The sequence below is a fragment of the Mauremys reevesii genome, linkage group 1 (assembly GCF_016161935.1).
Source record: "Mauremys reevesii isolate NIE-2019 linkage group 1, ASM1616193v1, whole genome shotgun sequence".
Lineage (NCBI taxonomy): Eukaryota > Metazoa > Chordata > Testudines > Geoemydidae > Mauremys > Mauremys reevesii.
The window spans coordinates 214,112,817-214,137,773 of NC_052623.1; the positions used below are offsets into that span (position 1 = coordinate 214,112,817).

The following is a 24,957-nucleotide window of genomic DNA, read 5'->3' on the forward strand; positions in this document are numbered from 1 at the left end:
GTTCCATGTGTCCATACTGATCCATAAGGAATACAAGAATTGAGGGTGTATTGTAACAAAAGAGGGGGAGGGGTTGGGGGAATTCAAACATCTCCCCTGCAGCTCTTCACACATCTCTTAATAGTTTGTATAATATATATAAATGTATAGAAACCTGCCTGATGTTTTAGTGGGTGCAGTCTACATTCCTGATCCTTCAAACACGTTTATGCAGATGGCTACTCCTTTGTGGCCCTGCATCTTTGCAAGGGGTATGCTGCAACACGCATTGCAAATATATAGCACAAAGGGAATTTACATACACCGGTGAAAGCAGCGCTCTGAGAGGTGGGGAAAGGGTGACAGTTTTTGAGAAAATAAAATGTAAGGGGCTGGAGGCTCAGAGGACTGACAACAGGATACAGAGGTGTCAGGCAATAGTGAATGAAAGTCTCTCCCTTCTGACCTGGGAGAACGGGGGACTGGATTCTCTGTCATTTCAGCACCAGGGGCTGGACTGCAGCAGGTTTGTTTAGTGCAGTGGTTTTCAACCTTTTTTCATTTGTGGACCCCTAAAAATTTTTGAATGGAGGTGTGGACCCCTTTGGAAATCTTAGATATAGTCTGCAGATACCCAGGGGTCCTTGGACCACAGGTTGAAAACCACTGGTTTAGGCTATGTCTACACTACAGGTTATATCAGTATAACTTACATGGCTCCGGAGTGTTAATAAACCATCCCCTTGAGTGATGTAAGTTATACCAACATAAGCACTGGTGTGGACAGCGTTGTGTCGGCGGGAGAGCTTCTCCTGCCAACATAGCTACGGCTGCTCATTGAGGATGGATTAATTAAGTTGACTGGAGAGCTCTCTCCCATCTGTGTCACTGTAAGCTCTCTCATGTAGACATAGCCTAAATGTGGAAGAAGGGGGCTAGCCTTCTCCCTCCTTATATCTCTCCCCTCCTACCCAGTTGTTGCTGGTAGGTGGAGCTAGGGAGGAACTGTGGCCAGGGAGCAGTTTGTGCCACTACATCGTGTAATGTTTCAAACTGCTCCCTACACAATTTGTCCACAAGATACCAAGCAGTGATGGATGGGGACACTCACATCACAATTAGCTCTTACCTTTCTCCATCCTCTGCTAGTCAGGGTGGCAAGTTGTGACAAATGAGAGCACGCCTCTTACATTTCCCCATCTCCTTGGTCCAAGGGGTTGTAAAATTGTGACAGATGGGAGTACTCCCAGCACAGTTTGCTATTCCCCATCCTCTGGTCAACAGGGTAGCAAGTTGTGATAGATGGGGACATCCCCATCACATCTTCTACCATTGTGAAACCTCTATTTTAAATCTGGACACAAATAATGGTATTTTTATCATTTGAAAAAGCACTCTACAGAGTTAAACCTGAGGGTTATTGTATGTAGAACCCTGAATGAAGGAGTTATCTCTTTTGTGACATTCTATACCTTGGGGGAGCATCCTGGAACCCCCATATTCCTCATTTTCATATAATCATGATCTTACATATAAAGCATGCCCTGTAAGGTATCAGGAGAAAACTTATGATCTTCTGAAAGTCATTTCTCTATCCATACATGTGTATAATTAATGCATATGAAGTTATGAGAATTGTGTTGTATGGTTGTCACTAAAACAAAAAAAAAGTTGGGGAACCAGACAGATATTAGCTCCCCAGCAAGGAAAGTAACCAACACCCAGGTGGAGTATCAATCAATCCATCAACAACCATTGTCCAGCAAAGGAGCTACAATGCAATGACTCAACTGCATGAGGCCACACTAGGAGAATTGCTCAACTTTGCCTGGAGACAGCAATGCCCCCAGACATGCCTGGACTTGTTTTTTCCAAGCACATGAACTAAGGATATAAAACAGACAGAGTGGCCACATGCTTGGCCTTCTCCTGCCCCCACCTATGCTGCAAGCAGCTAAGACACTGAGAAGAAGACATGACACCAACAGAGGAGTTTGGCCCAGATTTCAAGGGTGAAATCTGTATACTAAGGACTGCAATATCCAGTGGGGTGAGAAAAACTGCTTAATCTAGTTGTTGCCCAGTCTAATAGGATTGAGAGCTTAGCCTGCATGGTTATATTTTATTTCTTTTGGTAACTAACTCTGACTTTTTGCCTATCACTTAATATCACTTAAAATCTAACTTTTATAGCCAATACATTTGTTTAATTGTTTATCTTTACCAATGACTTTGTATGAAGTGTGGGCAAATCTGCTCGGGTTTGCAAAGGCTGTTTCAAAGTATATCCACTTTCCATTGAAGAAGTGGTGAACCAATTAATAAATCTGCATTGCTCATCTTCATCAGTTCAAGATGGTATATTCCTGAGGTACAGTGCTCAGAGAGCTGAGTGCGGGGGTTGGCTCTGGTGCCTTTCTCCGTGTGATTCATGAGTGGCTCTGGGAGCATTCATGCAATATAGCTGGCTGTGGGGCTCCACATGCTGTTGTGCTGAGTGATAACAGCACCTGGAGGGGTTTGCTGCTGGTCACTAGTGAGGCATTGTGAGAGACAGCCCAGGCTGGAGAGAGTTCAGGGGGGCACAGCGGTCCCACAGTCCCAGGCTGCAACCCGGGGATCCCGTAACATCTTTATTAGTCTTTTTCCTTTGTAAAATCCAGTTTCTATGGTAAACCAACATATAATGCACACAAAACATTGAAAATAGTGTAAAGTGTTGTAGACAGTATTTGGAATACTTACGAATACCATTTACTCACAGGAAGTTAGGCAGAAAATCTACCATTGTTCTTTATACAGACTCCCCCCACCCCTCCCCCTTGTTACCGCTACACATATTGAACAAGTTCCCAACACAAAATTTGCACTTTTGTACTTTGGCACACATATATGAGTACATTGCTCTCTAATCTTATTACAGAGACATTTTCTCAGGCCTTTTCCTCACTACTAAAACAGACGTGCCTTATCCTCACTGTGTTTTTATCTCAGAATAGCTCCTGCATTTTAGTTACCCTGAAGTTAAAAGAAAACCCCAACTTTTTTAGCAGTAAGGAAAAGGCCTCAGGACTAGATTCTCAAAGGGACATAGGCATTGTGGTGCCGAGCATCACAATGCCTAATTTTCAGGGACTTAGAAAATCAGTGGAACACCACTGAAATTTACAAAGCCTAAATTAGGCACCTAGGCTTAGGCTCCCTATGCAATGAATGGGAATAGACAGGCACCTTAGAATGGGATTAACAAAAACCAGCATACTAGCCTAAACTAACCAATGGGAAATGCTGATATAAGGGGTATGTCATAAACTCTTCCCCCTCACAGAATTCAGCACCTAAATCTGAACTGCCTAAGGGTGCTTGTCTCCACTAACAATTCACAACTAGGAATCTCTCTCCTGGAGTCAGGCAGTTTAGAGGCCTACATTTTCACTTGTGAGAATATTAGGCCACAGGAGGAGGCGATGGTGTAGTGCCCACCTTATAATTTATAGTCCAATGGTTAGAGCCTTAACCTAGGATGTGGGAGACCCCTGTTCACATTCTTTCTCCCCCTCTACCAGCGAGGGGGAATGAACCGTGGTCTCCCAAATCCCAGGTGAGTGCTCTAACCACTGCACTAAAAATTATAAAATAGGCAATAACACTGCCACCACTACCACCTCTTCTGGACAGATTTTGCATGGGAACTGATCCATTCAGTAGGCAGCCCCCGAGTATGCCTGCCAGATTAGGCCTTGCATGCAGGATAGGCATTTGTCCACCTATCTTCCCTCGATTGTTAATCACACTGGGGCTTAGGCGGGAGATAAGCATCCAGATACCTAGAGTGAGGCAGCAGTGCACATGTTCAGAGGCAGCAATTTAGGCACCTAGGGAACTTTTGCACTGAAAACGTAGGCACTGAGTGAGTTTGGGCACCTACAGGATTCATTGGGAGTTTTGTGAATTCCAGTGGAGCTTAGAAGTGGGATGTAGGCACCTCAATCTATAGGTGCCTATATGTACCTGTAAATCTAATCCAAGTCTCTGTAATGTGGCCATAATATGTAGTATATGTATTGGGCTTCTTCAGATCTTGATAAGAATGTCAGTGACCTCTTTTTATTCAAAACACTTCTCAGTGTTGTCAGCAAACCCATCCCTCACAGCAGATGTGCATGCGCTTTCATTGATATCACGACTATCTTAAGCAGATATATTGTTAAAATTCCCCGAGGCGTGACTGGCTGAGCTATCAGGTCAGTAAATGGGATGTGACAGTGCAGGTGGCTTGCCTACAATGAAAGCTTCAGAAACAAATACAGAGCATGTCTAGTAACTGTTATACCCTATTTCTGGATGTTTCTGGATCAGGGGATTAGCCCCGTACTTTGCACATGTGCTGAGACACAACATCTCAATGTTTCAAGTGAGCTGAAAATAATTTTATTACAGCCTATCAGACCTTTCTGTATATTGCAATCATGGACTCATTCTTACTTCCATCATAATGTAGAAAGGTGTAAGAGACAATGCTGTGTTTGTAAATTAAATTTTCCTGGGAGCACATAGTTAGTAAACGATAAGGTTCATATCATGTGTGGTTAGCAAGCAAGTATAAGCTGAGATTTGAGGAATCTTTACAGTTTGAAGCACCAAAAATGTGGATCAGTTGATTCATTCTAATGGGACAAGAGTGCCACCAGTCTAGATCTGTTGTTCATAGAAGGGATCACTGTACAAGTAGGACAATAACCTCCGTGGGCCCAGCAGGATCTACCATGATACTATCAGGTCTTCATTCTCTTGGTCATGACAAATGCCTTGACCAGTGCAGGGCAGAGAGAAGAAGCGAGATCAGCTTAAATTTGTTGACTGAAATAACGCAAGGCTCTGGTGTTTGCAGCCAGACCAAAGGCAAAATGGAAAAACTCAGTCTGCAAAGTTCTTACAGTGCTAACTGCTGCAGATTAGTTAACAGATAAGAAATGGACTTTATCAAGGTTTGTAAAGACTGACTAATGTAAACAAAATATATTGGGAAAACTACTCTCAGAAACAGAATCATAAACAAGGAATGTAAATTGCTTTATGCTGACTAATAGATGCATTCATCTCACAAGCAAAATGTATGAATCAAATTAAGGAATTTGGTTGTTGTAGCTATAAATGTGTTTAAAAAGGAGATATTATGTAACCAGAATAAGAAAGTGACTAGTAATGGATAATAAGTATAGTACATTATATTTAGAATTCTTTATATTCATGCTGAAATTATACTATAATTAGGTGCTGTATCTTTGCATAACTCTTGCTCTATATACCGCAGGAGAGTACAATGCTTGAGAAATACACTCAACCCTCCAGTCTTTAGGTATTCTGCTATGCTTGGCTGCTGTAGATCTTCCATCTTGCAAATATGTGTGGAGCCAGATTAAGTCTATAAGGTTTATAGTGTAAGCCAATATGATATACAATATTATATACAATATCACATGTTTTTGTATACCTATTAATTTTATTCATATTAAGCTCTTCCAAAATGCTTTTGCTTACATTAAACTGTGTAATCAAGGGAAGATGTGAAGAATTGTCATCTCAGTGTTAATTATAAGAACATTCCAAAGAACAAGGACAATACAATGTTGCTGATGCTTAGTTAACATGCCCTCTGTACCAAGCTATAACCGGTGAAGGATGTCTCTAAGGTTTTGCTGGTTTCTGGAATATGCTCAAAAACAGGATAATAAACTAATTACAAACTGCAGGGGCTGTGGAAGCCTAGCAAAAAGTCTTCAAAATATGTCAAAGGTAATAGATAAGAAGGATAAGAAATAATGCAAAGAAATGGTGAAACCCTCAACACTAGTATATATGGAGGCAGAGTGAAGCTCAGATTGAGTCAGTTGGCCAGCAGCCCAACTGTCTCCCAGATCAGTGGTAACATATTGTTCTTCCTTTCTCCTTGTTGTTTTAATCTTTGACTAATAATCTTTATTAATAAAGTTGATTAGGCCTATTTATTTGACAACTCTTGTTATCAAATTAAATCAAACCTGTATCAAATTTTAACCATAAACCATGTATTGAAATTTTGTCATGCCAAAATTGATACCTGTAAAATGCTGTGGAGGCTTTGCTGCTCAGGGCAACACTCAGGAGAGTTAAGATGAGTGCTCCATTGCTTTCTTCCTTCTCTTTGGATCTAAAAAAATCAAATGTGGGTTACACTTGGACTGTACAAAAATGTTCAAGACAGGTCAAAAGCTTGATGATTTACAGTGTTTTGGGAAAGGATTCCTGCAGTCTTCTATGGTTGCCCTGACTGCCATTGTCAAAACTATAAGTCACTTACTTTTGAATGAGTGCATCCACATGGGCTTTAGGAGTTGTAACTTATGTGCATTACCTTTACACACTCCCTGTGCCTATGTAGACAAACCCTTAGTAAGTAAAGGGGAGGGAATAAAGACATTTGGAGTGGGGTGGGGGGGTTGCAGAGATTCAAATGCAAATAACTCTGATGGCAAAGGAACAGTATTACTGACACAATCAGTGTCAGAGTTGTCGGACAATTATGACGTATTTAACATCTAAGTCAGCATTACAATCTGTGTCCTCAATGCTGAGAAAATGTATGTTGTTACCATGGTGTAGGGTCGCCAGATGTCCTGATTTTATAGAGAGAGTTCCGATATTCTAGGCTTTGTCTTATATAGGCGCCTATTACCCGCCCCATCCCCTGTCCTGATTTTTCACACTTGCTATTTGGTCACCCTACCATGAAATAACTAACATGCATTAGCTCTCCCACTGTAAAACCACAGTGGGGACAAGGCACTTTAGTTTCACTAAAAGGCAAACTAGGTGAGCTCATCACTATGCCCCTCCCCCCGATCAATGCAAAGGAGTAATAGAATAATTCGTTTTTTTAAAAATCTTTGATTTTGGCTGTACAAAACAGTAAACTTGTCAGAATGAAGAACATCACTTAACTGTGGTGGTCAATCTATTTTGCGGTTGTACATCTATGATTAGTAAATATTACAGTAGAAGTTTACCTTTGAAAAAGATTTCATATAAGAAAGGCTCCTTAGGGCCAGATTGCTAAAGGTATTTAGGTCACTAGTGGGATTTTCAAAAAAATCGAGGTGCTTTCAACCTTTAAAAATGTGGCCTTTAGTGAATATATGAGAATCAAGTTCTATACAGGGGCAGCTCCAGGCACCAGCACGCCAAGCGCGTGCCTGGGGCGGCAAGCCACGGGGGGCGCTCTGCCGGTCGCCGCAAGGGCGGCAGGCAGGGTGCCTTCGGCGGCATGCCTGCGGAGGGTCTGCTGGTCCCGCGGCTTCGGCGGACCTCCCACAGGCGTGCCGCCGAATCCGCGGGACCGGGGACCTCCTGCAGGCAAGCCACCAAAGGCAGCCTGCCTGCCGTGCTTGGGGCGGCAAAATACCTAGAGCCACCCCTGGTTCTATACACAAGTGGCAACATGAAAAAGCACTAGCGGGGTACATAGAAAGGCAAAATAACACTTGACAAAGGAAATTCCATTTGCAGATCAAAGGAAACTGAAGAAGTTTTGACACCAACCCAGGAAATCAGTTAGCCTTGAAATCATATGATCCAAAAGAACCGAACTTGTATGATAAAAAAAAATTAAATGTAAATTACAAAATTGCAATAAAATAAAATAAAAACAGGAAGTTTTGTACTAGAAACGTGAGGTGATTGCTGAAGCTACTAGCAACTATTAATATTTGTAATAATTATCTGCTACTAAAACAGAAATAGCTGTTAGTAGCTTCAGCAGTCACATCTCAGTGTTTTTAGTATAACATTGTATTTTTATTGTGATTTTGTAATGTACAATTTTTAATTCCAAATGTTTATTCCTTTTTCTTTTCATCTCTCTGCACAATGTCAGCAGAGTTAAATGAAGAAGCGTTAACAGTAATAAAAATGACATTTTAAAAAGTAAATAATGTAAAGGCATGAAATTGTATTTTCAGTGGATTACAAGAAAAAGGCAGTCCAATTCAGGCAATCAGAAGAGCAGGTAAGCTAAATTTGTGAACTAGGTGGCTTCATGCAGATATATAGACTGAAAGGGAGCCTTTTAAACTCTAAAACTAGAGCCCTGCGCAGTTACAAAAATGTGGATCCGCATCCAATCCACATCCACCAGAACCAACCCGTGATCTGATCCACAAGCTGTCTTTTACCTGTGCCTACACCCGCAGCAGCAAGCCTTCTCACAAGGGCTAGCGAGGCGGGGGGCAGGGGAAGCGGAGATGAGCGAGCAGGGGCAGCATAGGGGCTTAGGGGCAGGGTCACAAGGAGAAGAGGTGGCATGGGGTGGGGGGCTGGGGGGAAGGGCCAGTGCATTGTGTGCTGCTCCCGGGGACACGCGAGCGACAGCAGCAGCATGTGCATCACAGCGGGGTAGAGGGGTGGGGTGCTGGAGCCATGCCCACTCCAATCCCCATGGCCGAGGGTGGGCCCTGCTGCCCAGGAGCCAGTGGGCCGGGAGTGCGGCTGGTGCTGCCAGGCTGGGCCATGGAGGGGAAGCTGGTGCTGCCTGAGGGGCCTGAACCACTGGACAGGAAGCAGCACAGCAAGCGGGTGCTAGATGCCCCAACCCCAGCCTCCTTCCCAGCCTCAGCCACTTGCTGCTGGCCACCAGCCCTGAGTGCGCCGTACCCCCCCACTCCCTGGCTGCCTGAACTAGATGCTGCAGGACAGGTGCCGTCACTGAGTAGCACCCTGCATGGTTGTATATGCATTCGATCCACTATCCACAAAAATGGTCTGCAGATGCAAAAACCACTTAGGGCAATTATATACTTTTTAAGGAGGTGCATGTAAAATATCTCACCAAATTTCATCTCTATTACCAGCACAATCTCTCATTTCAGATAGAGAAGCAAAGCAGGACATGGTGCATTTACAAACCCAGCCCTGGGAAGCAGGTGCTGAGATGCACCCTCCTGAGAGAGGGAAAGCAAAGCCCCTCTGCCACCTGCACCCTGTTTCTGTAACCAGTACCCATGGCCAAAGGGCTGGAACTAGGGATGCTACCGCACCCCCTGGCTTGAAGTGGTTCCCACCTGTGATGTTGCACTCCACATGTTTTATGGAAATATGCTTATGAGTGTAAATATAATGTAACTGGAATATGTTTTATGCAAAAGGTCTCTTGTAAAGTATCATTACAAAGCTTATAATCTGTTGAGTGTGTTCATCCTATTTGTATGAATGTATCATTCTTGTATCTGAAGCTATAAATATGAAGTATTACTCTGAAGTCCTATTGTAACTATGCAAAGTGTGGGTCATTAATGGTGGCTTGGAATCTTGATGGGTCCCCTTAACTATGACAATTGGTTGTAAATGGCTCTGTTTACTTATAAGCCTTCCTGTGTTTGTAAAGAATGGAGGCCTGGGGTCTCACAGGATATGTGACCATGTCACCTGGTACTGGAATCCATCTTAAACCTGGTGCTTTTCCATTTAGAAGAAGGGGTGGGAATCCAGAGAGACAAAAGATTCCCACCTTGTGCCAAAGCTATAAAAGCGGGTGGAACAGAACAAATGGGGTTGCCCATCATGAGAAATCCCCTAGTTACCACCTGAGCTGGAGCTAACAAGAACTGTACCGGAGAAAGGATTGGTCCCAGGCTAGGAAGGAGTCCAGTCTGTGAAAGAAGTTTATTGGAACGTCTCTGAGGCTGAGATTTACCTGTATCCAGTTTCTTAAATATATTAGGCTTAGCCTGGCATGTTTTGTTTTATTTTGCTTGGTAACTTACTTTGTTCTGTCTGTTGTTACTTGAAACCACTTAAATCCTACTTTTTATACTTAATACAATCACTTTTGTTTATTAGTAAACCCAGAGTAAGTGATTAATACCTGGAGGAGCAAACAGCAGTGCATATCTCTCCATCAGTTTTTTAGAGGATGGACAATTTATGAGTTTACCCTGTATAAGATTTATACAGAGTAAAACGGATTTATCTGGGGTTTGGATCCCATTGGAAGCTGGGTGTCTGGATGCTGGAGATAGGAGTACTTGCTGAGCAGTTTTTGTTTAAAGTCTGCTGCTTTGGGGGTGTGGACCAGACCTGGGTCTGTGTTGCAGCAGACTGGTGTGTCTGGCTCAGCAAGGCAGGGTTCTGGAGTCCCAAGCTGGCAGGGAAAATGGGCTCAGAGGCAGTTTCAGCACATCATATAACAGTCCCAAGGGGGTCTCTGTGACCGAACCCATCATACCACCATTATATATAAGGTTTACAGTTTGATTCATTGACTTTCAACTCCCATGACCATGGCTCACCCCACCTGTGGAAAGTTTTATCCCCTCTGCCACCACCGCCTCTTTCCCAGCTCCTTCCTAGGGCTTCCAACCCTCCCATTTTCACCAAGAGTCTCACATAAGAACATAAGAACATAAGAAAGGCCGTACCGGGTCAGACCAAAGGTCCATCTAGCCCAGTATCTGTCTACCGACAGTGGCCAATGCCAGGTGCCCCTGAGGGAGTGAACCTAACAGGCAATGATCAAGTGATCTCTCTCCTGCCATCCATCTCCATCCTCTGACGAACAGAGGCTAGGGACACCATTCTTACCCATCCTGGTTAATAGCCATTTATGGACTTAGCCACCATGAATTTATCCAGTCCCCTTTTAAACATTGTTATAGTCCTAGACTTCACAACCTCCTCAGGTAAGGAGTTCCACGGAATCAGGTCCTATCTCCCGGAGGCCACTGAAGCCAGACTGGGAGATTTTAGGCTGCTAAAAGTCTGGGAACTGAGGCCAATGGAAGCTACGGGGGCGGCTCTTGCAGGCCCAGGCAGTGCGTGAAGTCATCCCCCCATGCCAGGGCCACAGGCCCGCAGGGACATGCCGGCTGCTTCTGGGAGCAGCGTGGGACCAGGACAGGCAGGAAGCCTGACCTAGCTCAGCTGTGACAGTGCCTGGGAGAAAAACGCCTCCAGTCAGCAGCCCTCACCCATCACCCCCTCCTGCACCCAAACTCCCTCCCAGTCCCAGAGCCTGCACCCCTCACGCGCTCCACCCCCCAGCCGGGCGCAAGGGAGGGTGGGGGGACGGAGCGAGCAGGGCAGGGGCTCGGGGAACAGGCAGGAAGGGGTGGGGGCAGTGCAAGGGTATTTGGGGATGTGTGATTGGCCACCTAGGCTGGCAACCCTACTCCTGCCCCTGCAACTGATTCGCCCCGCAGCCCCGGGCCCTCCTGCCTCCCGCGGCTGGACTCCCCCGCGCTCCCACCCGGCCCCCAGCGCAGACTCCGCCCCCACCGCGGGGAAGGGGAGGGGAGAGGCGGGGCAGCGCCGGGGACGCTACTGCGCATGTTCGCTCAGGGACGGCAAAGCCGCAAATCGTCCCGGGAGGGGCTCGGCGCGGAGTGACCCTGTCCCCGGCCCGTAGCCGTGGCTGGTTAGTGACACTGACGCGTCTTTGACCCGACCCGACCCGGTCCCGCCCGAGAGACTCGGCCCCGCAGCGAGGGAGGTTGGACGCGCCCGGGTCAGCGCCATGTGGGCCGCCGCCGCCGCCGCCGGTGAGTCAGTCGGTGCGGGCGGGGGAGGGGCGGCGCGGCGCCTGGGGAGCGATGGCGCAGAGGAGCGCGGCCGGGCAGTGGGGCCGGGCCGGGCCGGGCGCAGCGCGATGATCCAGTGGTGACCCGGGGCGGCGGGGGCCCGGCACCGCATTGGGGGGCGGCCCGTGCGGCCCAGGGGCCCAGGCTGGGCGTTGGCACCTGGGCGCGAGGGGGAGCCGGGCTCAAGGGAGCAGGTGGCTCTTTTAGTTCCAGGCTTCGTTGCCTGACGGCGCCTGTCGCTCAGTTTGATGCGTTCAGACTTCGTGGGCCCATGTTATAGTCAGGCCAGAGGCTCCCTTGAACGAGGGTCTGAGAAGCCAACTCTGCCAAGTGTACTTCGGCTCAGAGAGTGGTGGAGACGAGTAACATCCCTTCCGTCTTCTCGGTCTAGCTTCGTTCCGTGGGGTGTCACCTCTCCTCCTTAATTTGTTTCCTGGTTGCACAGTCTAGCAAATGTTGCACCCCCCCTGCCGTGCCCCAGTTTCTGACTCCCTGATCCATTGTCCGTTGCTGCTTCCAAAGTGTCAGATGATGTTAGACCAGCCCTAAATCTCAGTCATAGGAAGTGGTGAAACTCAGGAATTAATAACAATTTTTAAAACGTCCCTGCTAGTAATAAGATATTTTGTAGTGTGTGCTTCAATGTAACATTTAAAATCTCAGTGTGGTTAAAGGACTGGAAATGAAAATGTGACCTGCACTCTTCAGAGGTAAAAATCTGCCCCTCATTTTCACCAGTTCTCCTATTTTGATGACTGCAACGAAAGTTCATCCTACTAACAGCTTATTCTCTTGATTTGTGGCATAGATCAGGGGATCCCTAACTTTTTGCCTGCATAAGCCCTTACTTACAAAATGGGGTTGCCTTTACTTAAAATGCTGCAGCAGCACAGTTTGCACCCCTGCAAGGAAGACACTACCTTTAATGACAGGAAGGTTTCTCCTGTTGGTGTAGCTATTCCATCACCCTGAGAGAGGGCAGCTAGGTCCACAGGAGAATTCTCCTGTTAATCTAGTGCTGTCTACATCGAGGGTTAGGTAGGTTTAACTGCGTCACTTAGACATGGATTTCTCACACACATGAGCAAATTTCCTAGCATAGACCTGCCCTACTTGTTTCTTGTGACCCCAGTCAGCAACAAAACAACTTAATTACCAAAGAATTTACACATTAAGTATGTTTAGCGTGCTCTAATGTGACACATGCACTTGCATGTTGCAACACAGCTTCTTGAAGTCCAGCAGTGATATAGATATTGCACATCTAATCTCTGATGTGACACCAGTGGTAGATTGGTACCAAAACTTGATAGACAGAAGTGCGCTGAATTCAGCTTCACACACATTTGTTCTGGCAAATGACATCCTCAGTATCAAGGTGCATGTTGAGATATTCAGGATATTCATTCTTGGAAGTGAACCAGAACTTCAGGAGAGAAAGTTGGGTGTAAGTTAGATCACAGGAAATTTCAATGAGCTGTTCAGGTTTCAGTTGCTGGCAAATCCATGGCATCAGGCTTGAACTGAAATAGGTTTTGCACCCAGTCATATTCTCACATCTAAGTCCTAGTCCATAACCACAAGACTATTCTTCACCAGTGTATGAAGCTTTTGCCTATAGGACCCTCACTAAAGTGTCCTAACAACAGTACACAAATTTAACCCTGTGATTTCAGACTTTAACTCTCTAGCTTTTGATCTTTAATGTTACTGCAGCTTTCTTTTCTGCTTTGTTCAAAAGCAATATTGCCAAACCAAAGCATTCAGTAATTATGAATTAAGCCTCAGAAATAATGAAATTTACTTACAATCATGAGATGAAAACTACATTTTGGGTTCTTATTTGCTTTCTAGTTTTTGAACCTTCAAGGTAAACTTGGGTCATCAGTTTCAAGCTCTCTGTAACTGGGAAGGCTAAAAATTTCTTTTTTTTTTTTTTTTTAAAATGTGAAAGCTGAGATTCCATGTAATCACTTGACTCCACGGGTTAGGGTTTTAAGAAAAACACCAAATACTGTGAGGCTTGGTAACACGTACAGCAGTGTGAGCTAAAATTCCAGGCACAGTGGCCTTAAAGGACTTGCAAAGAAGGGAATAGGATTGTGTCCTTTTGTGCTTCTTTATGAAGGCTTGAAAAGGTTGTGGTGTTTTTTTGTTTGTTTTTTGTTTGTTTTGTTTTTTAAAGTTTGGAGGGGTTTTTCTGCTTGTTTTTTACATTAGATGTTCAGGTTCTGTCGTGGCTGGAAGGAGTTGTGTCTAGAGGACTAGTGAAAGGTGACATCACAAGAGCCAAAAGAATGAAAGTCATGCTGCCTTTTATTTTTTTGGCCACACTTAACATTTTGGAGGGGGTTTGTTTTCCCTTCCCCCTCTTAACACTTGTTTAAATTTAGTGACTAACATTTTGGGTCAACAAAGCCTTTTTTAAAGATTCAGCACCCTTACCCTTTCACTTAAGGAGTCACAGTTCACAATAAACATTCCTGAGTCCTCCCAGAGATCTTACAGCAAAACCAGGGAAGTTTAGATTTAACATTCCAGGTAATTCTAAGGTTTAAAATAAAAGAACTGGGGGGGACACACCCTACTTGCTAATCCAGCATAAGGGGTAAAAAGGGCACAAGCCTCACTTTTTTTTTTAAAGGTGCCTTGCAAAGGATTTTTAGCACCTGAATTTTCCTCATTATAACTTTTCTAACAGTTTATAGATTTTTAAGGCTGGAAGGAACTGTTGTGATCATCTGCTCTGACCTCCTGTATAGCACAGGCCATAGAACTTCCCTAAAATAATTCCTATTTTTTTTATAGATGTGGATTTTCTTCTGTTACACAATAAGGCAGCTGTCTCAATACTGTAAACTTCTGCTTTGCTATTGCTACCTCTGCCTCAAGTTTCTGACTTAGTTTTGGAGTATGACAAGCCTGGTGAAAACCTGGTGCACTTCCTTTAAACAGCATTGCCTGGATTGAACGTGAGGCATCTGAAAGCTTTAACTGTATGCAATCATGATACACAGGGTCAGTGCTTAGGAAATTGTTTCCATGGTGCAGTTTTGTATAAGGTTATGATCAATTTCAGGTGAAGTGTTGCTATGTCAAACTTTCTTTTCTTCTCAGTCTGTTAAACTCCAGAGTTTTGTCCCACTTTAAACATTAGTTTTATTTTTTTTTCTAATTTCCTCGTGTAAACACATGTGCTTGCATATGTGTTCATGTATTTTTTTTTTAAAAATCTATCTCAGTGTAATGGATAACCAGGTCTACTGTAATTAAAGTTTAGAAGAGTTTTCTATTTAAAGCTCAACTCTTCTAAGTACTCTAAAATCTGCATGGTTACTCAGATTGCTTTTAATTTTTTTGAGTTACCTTTGGATTGTGTTGAGCCCATTACTGCCCCTTTCTTCTGTTTTCTAGGCAGAGCTACTAAGATGTTGGAAAGGAATTTTTCCTCAATTCTAAGGCCAACTAAAGGAATGGATCTGAAGATCAAGAGAGGTTTTTGCAGTAAATCACAGGAGGGGAGCAAACAAAAGCCTGAAGTAGGGGGTAAGCTTTTTTCTCTGAAATTCAAAGGTATCAGTGTTATTATTAGAGTAGCTGTCAGACTGAGGAACAGGTATAAAGAACTGCTAAACAATCAAGAACATGTGTCTTACATTTATATAGCACATTCATTCTAAAGGATACTCTTCACAATGTGATTTATGTGTCAACCAAGTGTACAAACTATACCTAGGGATCATTATCACTCTGAAATGCAGCTATCCCTGGGAAGGAATGTGGTAGTTCAAAAGGTCACAGCAATGCCAGCCAACAAGAAAGTGAAAAAGATTTCTTGCACAACGAAAACTTCACCAGGTATTTAGGTAGCCAGAAAGTCCTGAGTAAGAATTTAGTCAAATGCAAGGCCCTGCTCTTTTGAAAAGGACTTAAGTTTTCCCTTCCATTCAAAAGACAGAACATTAAACTTAGATGTCAAATCCAAGACCGTCTGTATTCCTAATCAAAGGAGAGATTATTTTTTTTTCTTTTTAGGGATAGCTTTCTATTCTTAGTAGGTTAAGAGGAGTTCTTGTTTGTTTGTTTATGCATTCAGAATCTCCTAGTTGCATTCTATAACTAACCACTTCCTTCCCACAGTTGGTCTGTTTTTTATATTTGAGAGTTGTGATAGTGTTGGGAATTCCTTAGCAGAGCCCTTCCCACAGCAGGCAGTGATCCACTAGAAGTATGCTGCCTCTGCACTGCAGGATCATTTTGAGTTTGCCACTGACCTAGTTCATCCTTAAAGATGGGATTCCTTTTCCTTTCAAGTCAGTGGTAGGTCGGGTGTCAGATTATATTTTTTAAGATTAGAATGGACAGTGTTGATTTCTACTGGACCTGCTGTGCAACAGACCAATTATTGGCTTGACTGTCAGTGCCAATGGGTAAAAAGTAGGGCTGTCAAGTGATTAAAAAAATTAATCGTGCAATTAATTGCACTATTAATAGAATACCATTTATTTAAATATTTTTGGGTGTTTTCTAAATTTTCTAATATATTTATTTCAGTTACCACACAGAATACAAATTGTACAGTGCCCACATTATTTTTTATTACAAATATTTGCACAGTAAAAAAACAAAAATAGTATTTTTCAATTCACCTAATGCAAATAATGTAGTGCAATCTCTTTGTCATGAAAGTTGAATTTACAAGTTTACATTTACAGGACATAATGCTGCCTGCTTCTTATTTACAATGTCACCAGAAAGTGAGAACAGACATTTGCATGGCACTTTTGTAGCCAGCATTGCAAGGTATTTACATGCCAGATATGCTAAACATTTGTATGCCCCCTTCATGCTTCAACCACCATTCCAGAGGACATGCTACTATGCTGATGAAGCTTGTTAAAAAAAAGTGTTGATTAAATTTGTGATTGAATTCATTGGTGGAGAATTGTCTGTCTCCTGCTCTGTTTGCCATATATTTCATGTTATAGCAGTCTCAGATGATGACCCAGCACATGTTGTTCGTTTTAAGAACACTTTCACTGCAGATTTGACAAAACGTAAAGAAAATACCAATTTGAGATTTCTAAAGATAGCTACAGCACTCAACCCAAGGTTTAAGAATCTGAAGTGCCTTCCAAAATCTGAGAGGGATGAGGTGTGGAGCATGCTTTGAGAAGTTTTAAAAGAGCAGCGCTCTGATGCGGAAACTACAGAATTGAACCACCAAAAAAGAAAATCAATTTTCTATTGGTGGCATCTGACTCAGATGATGAAAATGAACATGCATTAGTCCACACTGTTTTGGATTGTTGTTGAGCAGAACCCATCATTGACATGGACACACATCCTCTGGAAGGGTGGTTGAAGCGTGAAGGGACATCTGAATCCTTAGTGCATCTGGCACATAAATATCTTGCGATGCCGGCTACAAAAGTGCCATGCAACGCCTGTTCTCACTTTCAGGTGACACTGTAAACAAGAAATCAGAAGCATTATCTCCTGCAGATGTAAACAGACTTGTTTGTCTTAGCAATTGGCTGAACAAGAAGTAGGACTGAGTGGACTTCTAGGCTCTAAAGTTTTACGTGTGTGTGTGTGTTTTTAGTGCAGTTATATAATTTGTAAGTTGCACTTTCATGATAAAGAGATTTCAGTACAGTACTTGTAGTAGGTGAATTGAAAAATACCATATCATTTTTACAGTGCAAATATATAATAAAAATGTGTGCACTGTACACTTTGCCTTTTGTGTAGTGATTAAAATCAATATATTTGAAAGTGTAGAAAAACATTCAAAAATATGTTTAACAGGACAATTAATCGCGATTAATTTTTTTGAGTTAATCATGTGGGTCAACTGCAATTAATTGACAGCCCTAGGTAAAAAAGGGTTTCTTAAATATGAGGTATTAGCCACTTTTGGGTTGAAAACAAAGCAGAAATTGCCCCCTTTTGCTTGTGTATGGATTGGGGGAATGAGTTTGGAAGAGAGAGGCATTGAGGGTTTGATCCTGTGCCCACTGAAGTCAACAACAAAGCTCTTGTCAACTTCACTGGCTTGGCATATGGTCCTGAGACCTATAGTATTCTTAGGAAGAGCTCTTTATGTCGCAAGGTAAGATAAAGGCTTATGCTCCATGGCAAATTGGACTTGTATTCTGTGATGCTCTGGTGTGGCAGACAGGAAATTCTGTAGCAGTTTCATTTTAACATTTTTAAAATGAGGGTTTTAATTAAATACAAAAATAATCAGTACAGCCGCTGATATTGATATTAAATTTCCTCCTAAGGCAAGAGAGAGTGAGATTCAGGGTGGATTGATTTAGAGCAAATCAGTTTAAATCACCAATTTTAATAATGATTTAAATCACCAAGCAGAAAATTGATTGAAATAATAATTTTCTAACATGTTTTGCATTAACATTTTAGTTATTTCCTAATGAAATGTTGATTCTTATTGGTTGGCAACCATTACAACATGTTGATTTGCGACCAGATCTACTCTTTGCATTACATTTGATGCTTCTTTTGGTAGGAGGCTACACTAGATCTATTCACATTTATTTAAGCAATTAGCTTAACTTCTGTTTATTTAATTCTTAATTTTTACTTTTTAATATTGCATTTCTTTATTAGGTGGTGAATTTTTATTTGTGATTTTGTGTCAAGCTGTATTTGGATAGAAATTCAAATTCAGTTAAAATGCACAAAACAGCATTTTACCTTTTATTTAATAACTAAAAAAGACTACCTTAAACTTTTTTTCTTAGGTATTCACCACAAAGATTGTGTTTTGTTTTTGTTCTTTTTTTTTACTTAAATGTTCAGTAAATCTATTAAATAGTTTAGGTAGATAATTTTATCTGTAGTTAGTAAACTGAACTAATTTGTTTCTGGTCGCCATGTCCTTTGAGATTTTAGAACTAGTAGATTTCATCCTCACACCTAGTTTTTATTCATAGATTAGAAGAGGAAAAACAAGCTTTCCTGCTTTTTCATCTCTCAAGTTGTTTCTTACCTTTGAATGAACTAATCATTGAACTGAACTAGTGGAGTGAAATGAAAATAGTCTCACTGCTCCTGCAGAAGAGGTTATTACTGTCAAAAGCTGGTTTTAGCACTTCAGCAAACTCTGGTTCCCTCTGTTTAGGCACTGAGTTTCACTAGTTCAGTGGGCTGACTTGAAAACTTTGGCAGCAAACATGTACTGCTTAATATTTTTGGTAGCTATTTCAAATGATTTTAATAGATTATAATAAGTTTAAACTTTAAATCTGAAATTGACAACTTATGTTAATTTTAAATAGGTTTACTTTTTTTATAAACCTTCTCTAATTTAAATTTAAAAAATCTAATTTAAATAATCATTTAAAAAAATTGTTAATCCACCTGCGGTAGTTTGTAGCTGTCGGATGTTTCCATCCCTCTAATGTTCCTGTTACAATGATTAGCAGTGACATTGTTGGTGATTAAAACAGTTTATATATAGGTTTCATAGTTAGCAACTCATTGAGATAAACGTGGGCAGCTCACAGGTCTTGTGTAATATTTTGTGGCTGCTTGCTGATAGAGGATGACAAAATGCATTAGTTATTCCTGGTTCAAGTTTCCAAGGTTGTCTTCACAAATATGAGGGCTAGAAACATAAGACCCTATTATCTACTTTTTCACATTCTTTTGTAGTAATTTCTAGCTGTGCAAAATAGATATAAAATGCTACCAGGTTAGAAGGAAGGGAGAGCTCAGTGGTTTGAGCATTGGCCTGCTAAACCCAGGGTTGGGAGCTCAATCCTTGAGGGGGCCACCTAGGGGTCTGGGGGCAAAAATCAGTACTTGGTCCTGCTAGTGAAGGCAGGGGGCTGGACTCAATGACCTTTCAAGGTCCCTTCCAGTTCTAGGAGATGGGTATATCTCCAATTACCATTATTTTTATATTTAGAATGGTAGTATATGACACTTAGCCAGTATGTTACAGTAGTGCAGTATTTCTCAGACTCTTGAAAGCTGAGCCTGCCTTCAGGAAAACAAAACCAATCTCATCCTCTTCACTCCCACCATATATTGCTAAAATTGAAAACATTGGTGGCCATTACAATATACTTCCTCTCCTTACATGTTTGGAAAAACAGTGAAATAGTTAACCAAATATTGGCTTCTAAATTGTTGTCATTGGCATATGAGCACCTGTTCAAATGACTAAAGCGGTTCACGTCTGAGGTTTTCTACAAACTCAGGCAGACTTTTGTGCAGTGGTTACATTTGAATCACACTTTAAAAGGTTTTCTTCTTAACCATAGCAACTGGAGACTTATTTTATTTTAATGAAAGCTGAATCTCTGGAGCCCAATTGCCACAGCTAGTCCTTCAACATGAATTCACTAAGGGCAAGTCATGCCTGACCAACCTGATTGCCTTCTATGATGAGATAACTGGCTCTGTGGATATGGGGAAAATGGTGGATGTGATATATCTTGACTTTAGCAAAGCTTTTTGATACGGTCTCACACAGTATTCTTGCCAGCAAGTTAAAGAAGTATGGATTGGATGAATGGACCATAAGGTGGATAGAAAGCTGGCTAGATCGTCGGGCTCCACCGGTAGTGATCAATGGCTCAATGTCTAGTTGGCAGCCAGTATCAAGCGGAGTGCCCCAGGGATCTGTCCTGGGGCTGGTTTTGTTCAACATCTTCTTCTTCTTTAATGATCCAGATGATGGGATGGATTTCACCCTCAGCAAGTTTACGGATGACACTAAGCTGTGGGGAGAGGTAGATATGCTGGAGGGTAGGGATAGGGTCCAGAGTGACCTAGACAAATTGGAATATTGGGCTAAAAGATATCAGATGAGGTTCAACAAGGACAAGTGCAGAGTCCTGAACTTAGGAAGGAAGAATCCCATGCACTGCTACAGGCTGGTGACCGACTGGCTAAGCAGCAGTTCTGCAGAAATGGACCTGGGGATTACAGTGGATGAGAAGCTGGACATGAGCCAACAGTGTGCCGTTGTTGCCAAAAAGACGAACGGCATATTGGGCTGTATTAGTAGGAGCATTGCCAGCAGATTGAGGGAAGTGATTATTCCCCTCTAGTCGACACTGGTGAGGCCACATCTGGAGTATTGTCCAGTTTTGGGCCCCCCACTACAGAAAGGATGTGAACAAATTGGAGAGAGTCCAGTGGAGGGCAATGAAAATGATTAGGGGGTTAGGGCACATGACTTAGGAGGAGAGGCTGAGGGAACTGGGCTTATTTAGTCTGCAGAAGAGAAGAGTGCTATCAAATCCCCGCTCAGTCTTCAACTACCTGAAAGGGGGTTTCCAAAGAGGGTGGAGCTCAGCTGTTCTCAGTGATGGCAGATGACAGAACAAGGAGCAGTGGTCTCAAGTTGCAGTAGGGGAGGTCTAGCTTGGATATTAGGAAACACTGTTTCACTTGGAGAGTGGTAAAGCACTGGAATGGGTTACCTGGGGAGGTGGTGGAATCTCCTTCCTTAGAGGTTTTTAAGGTCAGGCTTGATAAAGCCCTGGCTGGGATGATTTAGTTGATGTTGGTCCTGCTTTGAGCAGGGGGTTGGACTAGATGACCTCCTGAGGTCTCTTCCAACCCTAATCTTCTATGATTCATGCCCAGCAGTTTAGGAAATACTATCCTATTGTAACATAGCTAATACACGCTTTCTGCCGGTGTAACTTATGATAAAAGATGCAAGGCAGTGGAGAACCAGTCCCACAATATTTTTTTTTTAAATGAATACTTTGATTCTAGAGAATGATTCTGTGAAAGATGTGGGTTCTGAGGCACATTCTGTGCCTTCAGAATTGCAGAGTACATGGGGCCCTGGGTAAAGTTCTGTCACCTTAAGCTTGGTTCAGTTCCACATGCCCTTACAGCTTCTCTAGGAGTGCTCATGTGATATTTCTGCTCCCTCTTTAGTTACAGCAGAGCTCATGCCTACAGATTTGGATTGCTCACCCTGCCAGTTTCATTAAGCTATGATTATTCTGTATATTGTATCTTCTCTTCCATATTTGCTATAGGGCATTCCACCTTCAAAGTGCCAGGACACAAGCCCTCAGACTGGGAAAAGAAGGTTCTGATGTGGTCAGGTCGTTTCAAAAAAGTAGATGATATACCAGAGACTGTCTCGTAAGTGCCGATCCTGAAATTATAAGTACACTAATGTATGCCTACTGAGAAACAAGTTACTGAATGAAAGTATACAGGACTGAGTATCTGTTCTGCAGAAGTGTGACATCAGGAACATGATATCATTGAAATCTAACACTGCTGTGATCTCCATATCCTGATGTAGAGGGCATGCAGTTGCTTAGATTAGCCCCCTCATGATTCTCCCAAAAGGAAGACGAGTAAGTAGAAGTCATTGCAATAAAGGAGACCCTGAACCAGCTATTTTTGTCCTAAATTTTTTTAAACCCTAGTATGAATAAAAATATTTTCCTGATTATTTTTTTAATGTCAATGAAAAGTGTTTTTTGTTTGTTTCATGAAAAATACATCATTCAGTAATTATTGAAACAAGACACTTAATATAAACCATATGATCATAAATAATATTTATTATCATCAATTATAGCCCTGAGGGGAGAGAACTCAATCTCCGTTGGGATTTAAACTAAGCAAATAGTAGATTAGGCCTCTAATGACAATAAAACTTTGTCAAAATTTCTCTGCAGCAAGTCTAGCACAGTGTTAGCACTGAGGCTAGTCTGTGAGAACCAGAAAGTAAACTGACCATTTTAGACTCTCTGTCCATGCAGGATGAAATGTAAATCATACTTAAAAAAAACTTCTTTGAATAGTTACACCTGGCGTTGTTAATGTAGATAAGGACTTTTCTTTTTTAAATGAATTATGTTGACAATATCTATTTAAAATCCTTTTGTAAAAGTGAACCCCACATGAATTACTTTGCACCATTTTGGGAATGTGATGGGGCCTGTGGGACCGCTGTGCCCCCCTGAACTCTCTCCAGCCTGGGCTGTCTCTCACAATGCCTTGCTAGTGACCAGCATCAAATCCCTCCAGGTGCTGTGATCACTCAGCACAACAGCATGTGGAGCCCCACACCCAGCTAGTTTGCATGAATGCTCCCAGAGCCACTCATGAATCACACGGAGAAAGGCACCAGACCCAAATCCTCCCACCATTGTATCTCAGGAATATACTGTCTTGCACTGCCCAAAAGACAAGTAATGCAGATTTATTAATTGCTTCACCACTTCATCAATGGAAAGTGGATATATACCAGCCATTGCTGAGTCTCCAGGAAAGGTTGAGCAATTCCCCTGGTGTGGCCTTATGTAGGTGAGTCATTGCATTGTAGCTCCCTTGCTGGACAATGGTGGTTGATTGATACCCCACCGGGGTGTTTGGTTACTTTCCTTGCGGTTGTCTCTGGGGAGCTTAATATCTGGCTGATTCCATAACTTACAGCATGTTTTAATGCAGGAGTGGGCAAACTTCTTGGCCTGCGGGCCACATCTGGGTATGGAAATTGTATGGCGGGCCATGAATGCTCACAAAATTGGGGTTGGGGCACAGGAGGGGGTGGGGGTGTGGGCTTTGGGGTGGGGCCAGAAATGAGGACTTCAGGGTACGGGAGGGGGCTCTGGGCTGGGGCTGTAGGGTGGGGGCTCCGGCTGGGGGTGCAGGCTCTGTGGTGGGGCTGGGGATGAGGGATTTGGGGTTCAGGAGGGTGCGCCGGGCTGGGATCGAGGGGTTTGGAGGGTGGGAGGGGGGTCAGAGCTGGGGCTGGCAGTTGTGTGGGGGAGAATCAAAGAGGCAAGGTCTGGGCAAGCTGTTCCTGGAAACAGTGACATGTGCCTTCTCCGGCTCCTACGCAGAGGCGTGGCCAGGTGCCTCTGTGTGCTGCCCCGTCCGCAGGCACCGCCCCTGCAGCTCCCATTGGCTGCAGTTCCTAGCCAATGCGAGCTGTGGGGGCGGCGCTTGGGGCAAAGGCAGCGCACAAAGCTAGACTTTGCTACATTTAAACCAATCCATCTGAAATTTCACAGGCATGAATTTATACCAAGATAGAATTTCTGTGGAAATACTGAGTCAAATTGGAGAAAACAATTGATGCTCAAAGTGTGGTGACTTCATTTTTCTAATTTTGTAGTGTTGTGTTTTTTGGGGGGGGGAACAGTGAAATGAAATATAGGTTGGCCCAGAAGTTTCAGATTTGGACTACTGTCATTTTGTGGTAGAATGGAGCTATTGACAAATTCTGGACTGTAGGATGTTGGAATTATTATTTTGAATGGTTTTTCTTTCAAATTATGAGCATTACAGTGTTCCTAACACCAGTGACTTATGAGCAGTTGTCTGTACCTGTGTGCCTCCTAAACAATGCACAAGTGTCATGTGCTATTTAGGGGGCATGCAGGTGGTATACTATATGTACTTAAGTACACTATATCAACTGGATCATCCTTGTCCACATGCTTGTTGACACCTGCAAAGAATTCTAATAGAATTCCTTACATCTCTCAGTGCAAGGCAAATTTTCCACTCCTCCGTTCCTTCTTGTGCCTCTTCTCTGAACTCCAATTTTTCATATTTTTTTTTAAAGTGTGTACACCAAAACTAGACACAGTATTCCAGTGGTGGTCTTGCACTAGTATTCTATGCAGAGGTAACCTCCCTATTCCACTGAGTCTTTTTTCTGAGTCACTGCTTTTCAAAGGTATGTCTACACTGTGGAGTCTATACTGGCATCGCTGTGTCAGCCTAACTATGCCAGCACAACCCCCTACTATAGGTGCAGCCTACATCGACAGAGTTTTTTTCTGTCTGTGTAGGAACATCACCTACCCAAACTACGGTAACTTCACTGATTGAAGCCTTCTCCTGGTGACATAGTTGCACCTACGCAGGGAGTTTTGTCAGCATAGCTGAAAAGCGAGGGTGTGGGTTTGGTTTGGTTTGTTTTTCCACACCTTTGAGTGACATAGCTGTACCAACCTAACTTAAGTATAGACCAATCCTGAGATAAATATCCCATCCAGAAAGTAAGGGGTACATTCTTTGTTCAGAAATGTATTTAGCTGTATTAAAATTCATGCTCTCTGTTTTGGCCCAGTGTACTTCAGGATCCAGATTGTTCTGTTTAAGTGACCTGCTGTTATCATTATTTACCGCCTCAGAATCGTGCTGTCTGCATACTTTATCAGCACTGATTTTATATTTTCTTCCAGGTCACTCCTAAAACATACTAAATAGCACTGACTTAGGCACCCACCATAGGAGAAAAAATTACTGGGTATTAAAGGACTCTTTATGGTAGTGGAGAAAAGCATAACAAGAAGCACTGGCTGGAAGCTGAAGCCAGACAAATCAAATCAGAAAT

The 24,957-nt window shown here is 42.8% G+C and overlaps 1 protein-coding gene across 4 annotated transcripts in view; it reads left to right on the forward strand.

Moving 5' to 3' along the window:
* Positions 1-24,957, forward strand: part of FAM162A (family with sequence similarity 162 member A) — a 65,692-nt gene that overhangs the window by 30,514 nt on the left and 10,221 nt on the right. Inside the window, exons 1-3 of one of the 4 annotated variants that reach the window (XM_039532070.1) lie at positions 11,318-11,549; positions 15,003-15,134; positions 21,626-21,734. In XM_039532070.1, coding sequence (XP_039388004.1) covers positions 11,525-11,549; positions 15,003-15,134; positions 21,626-21,734 — 266 coding nt within the window. In that variant the 5' untranslated portion in view covers positions 11,318-11,524. Of the gene's footprint in view, positions 1-11,317; positions 11,550-15,001; positions 15,135-21,625; positions 21,735-24,957 lie in introns of those variants that run through there. The other 3 variants (XM_039532075.1, XM_039532077.1, XM_039532065.1) reach the window with 3 other exon arrangements.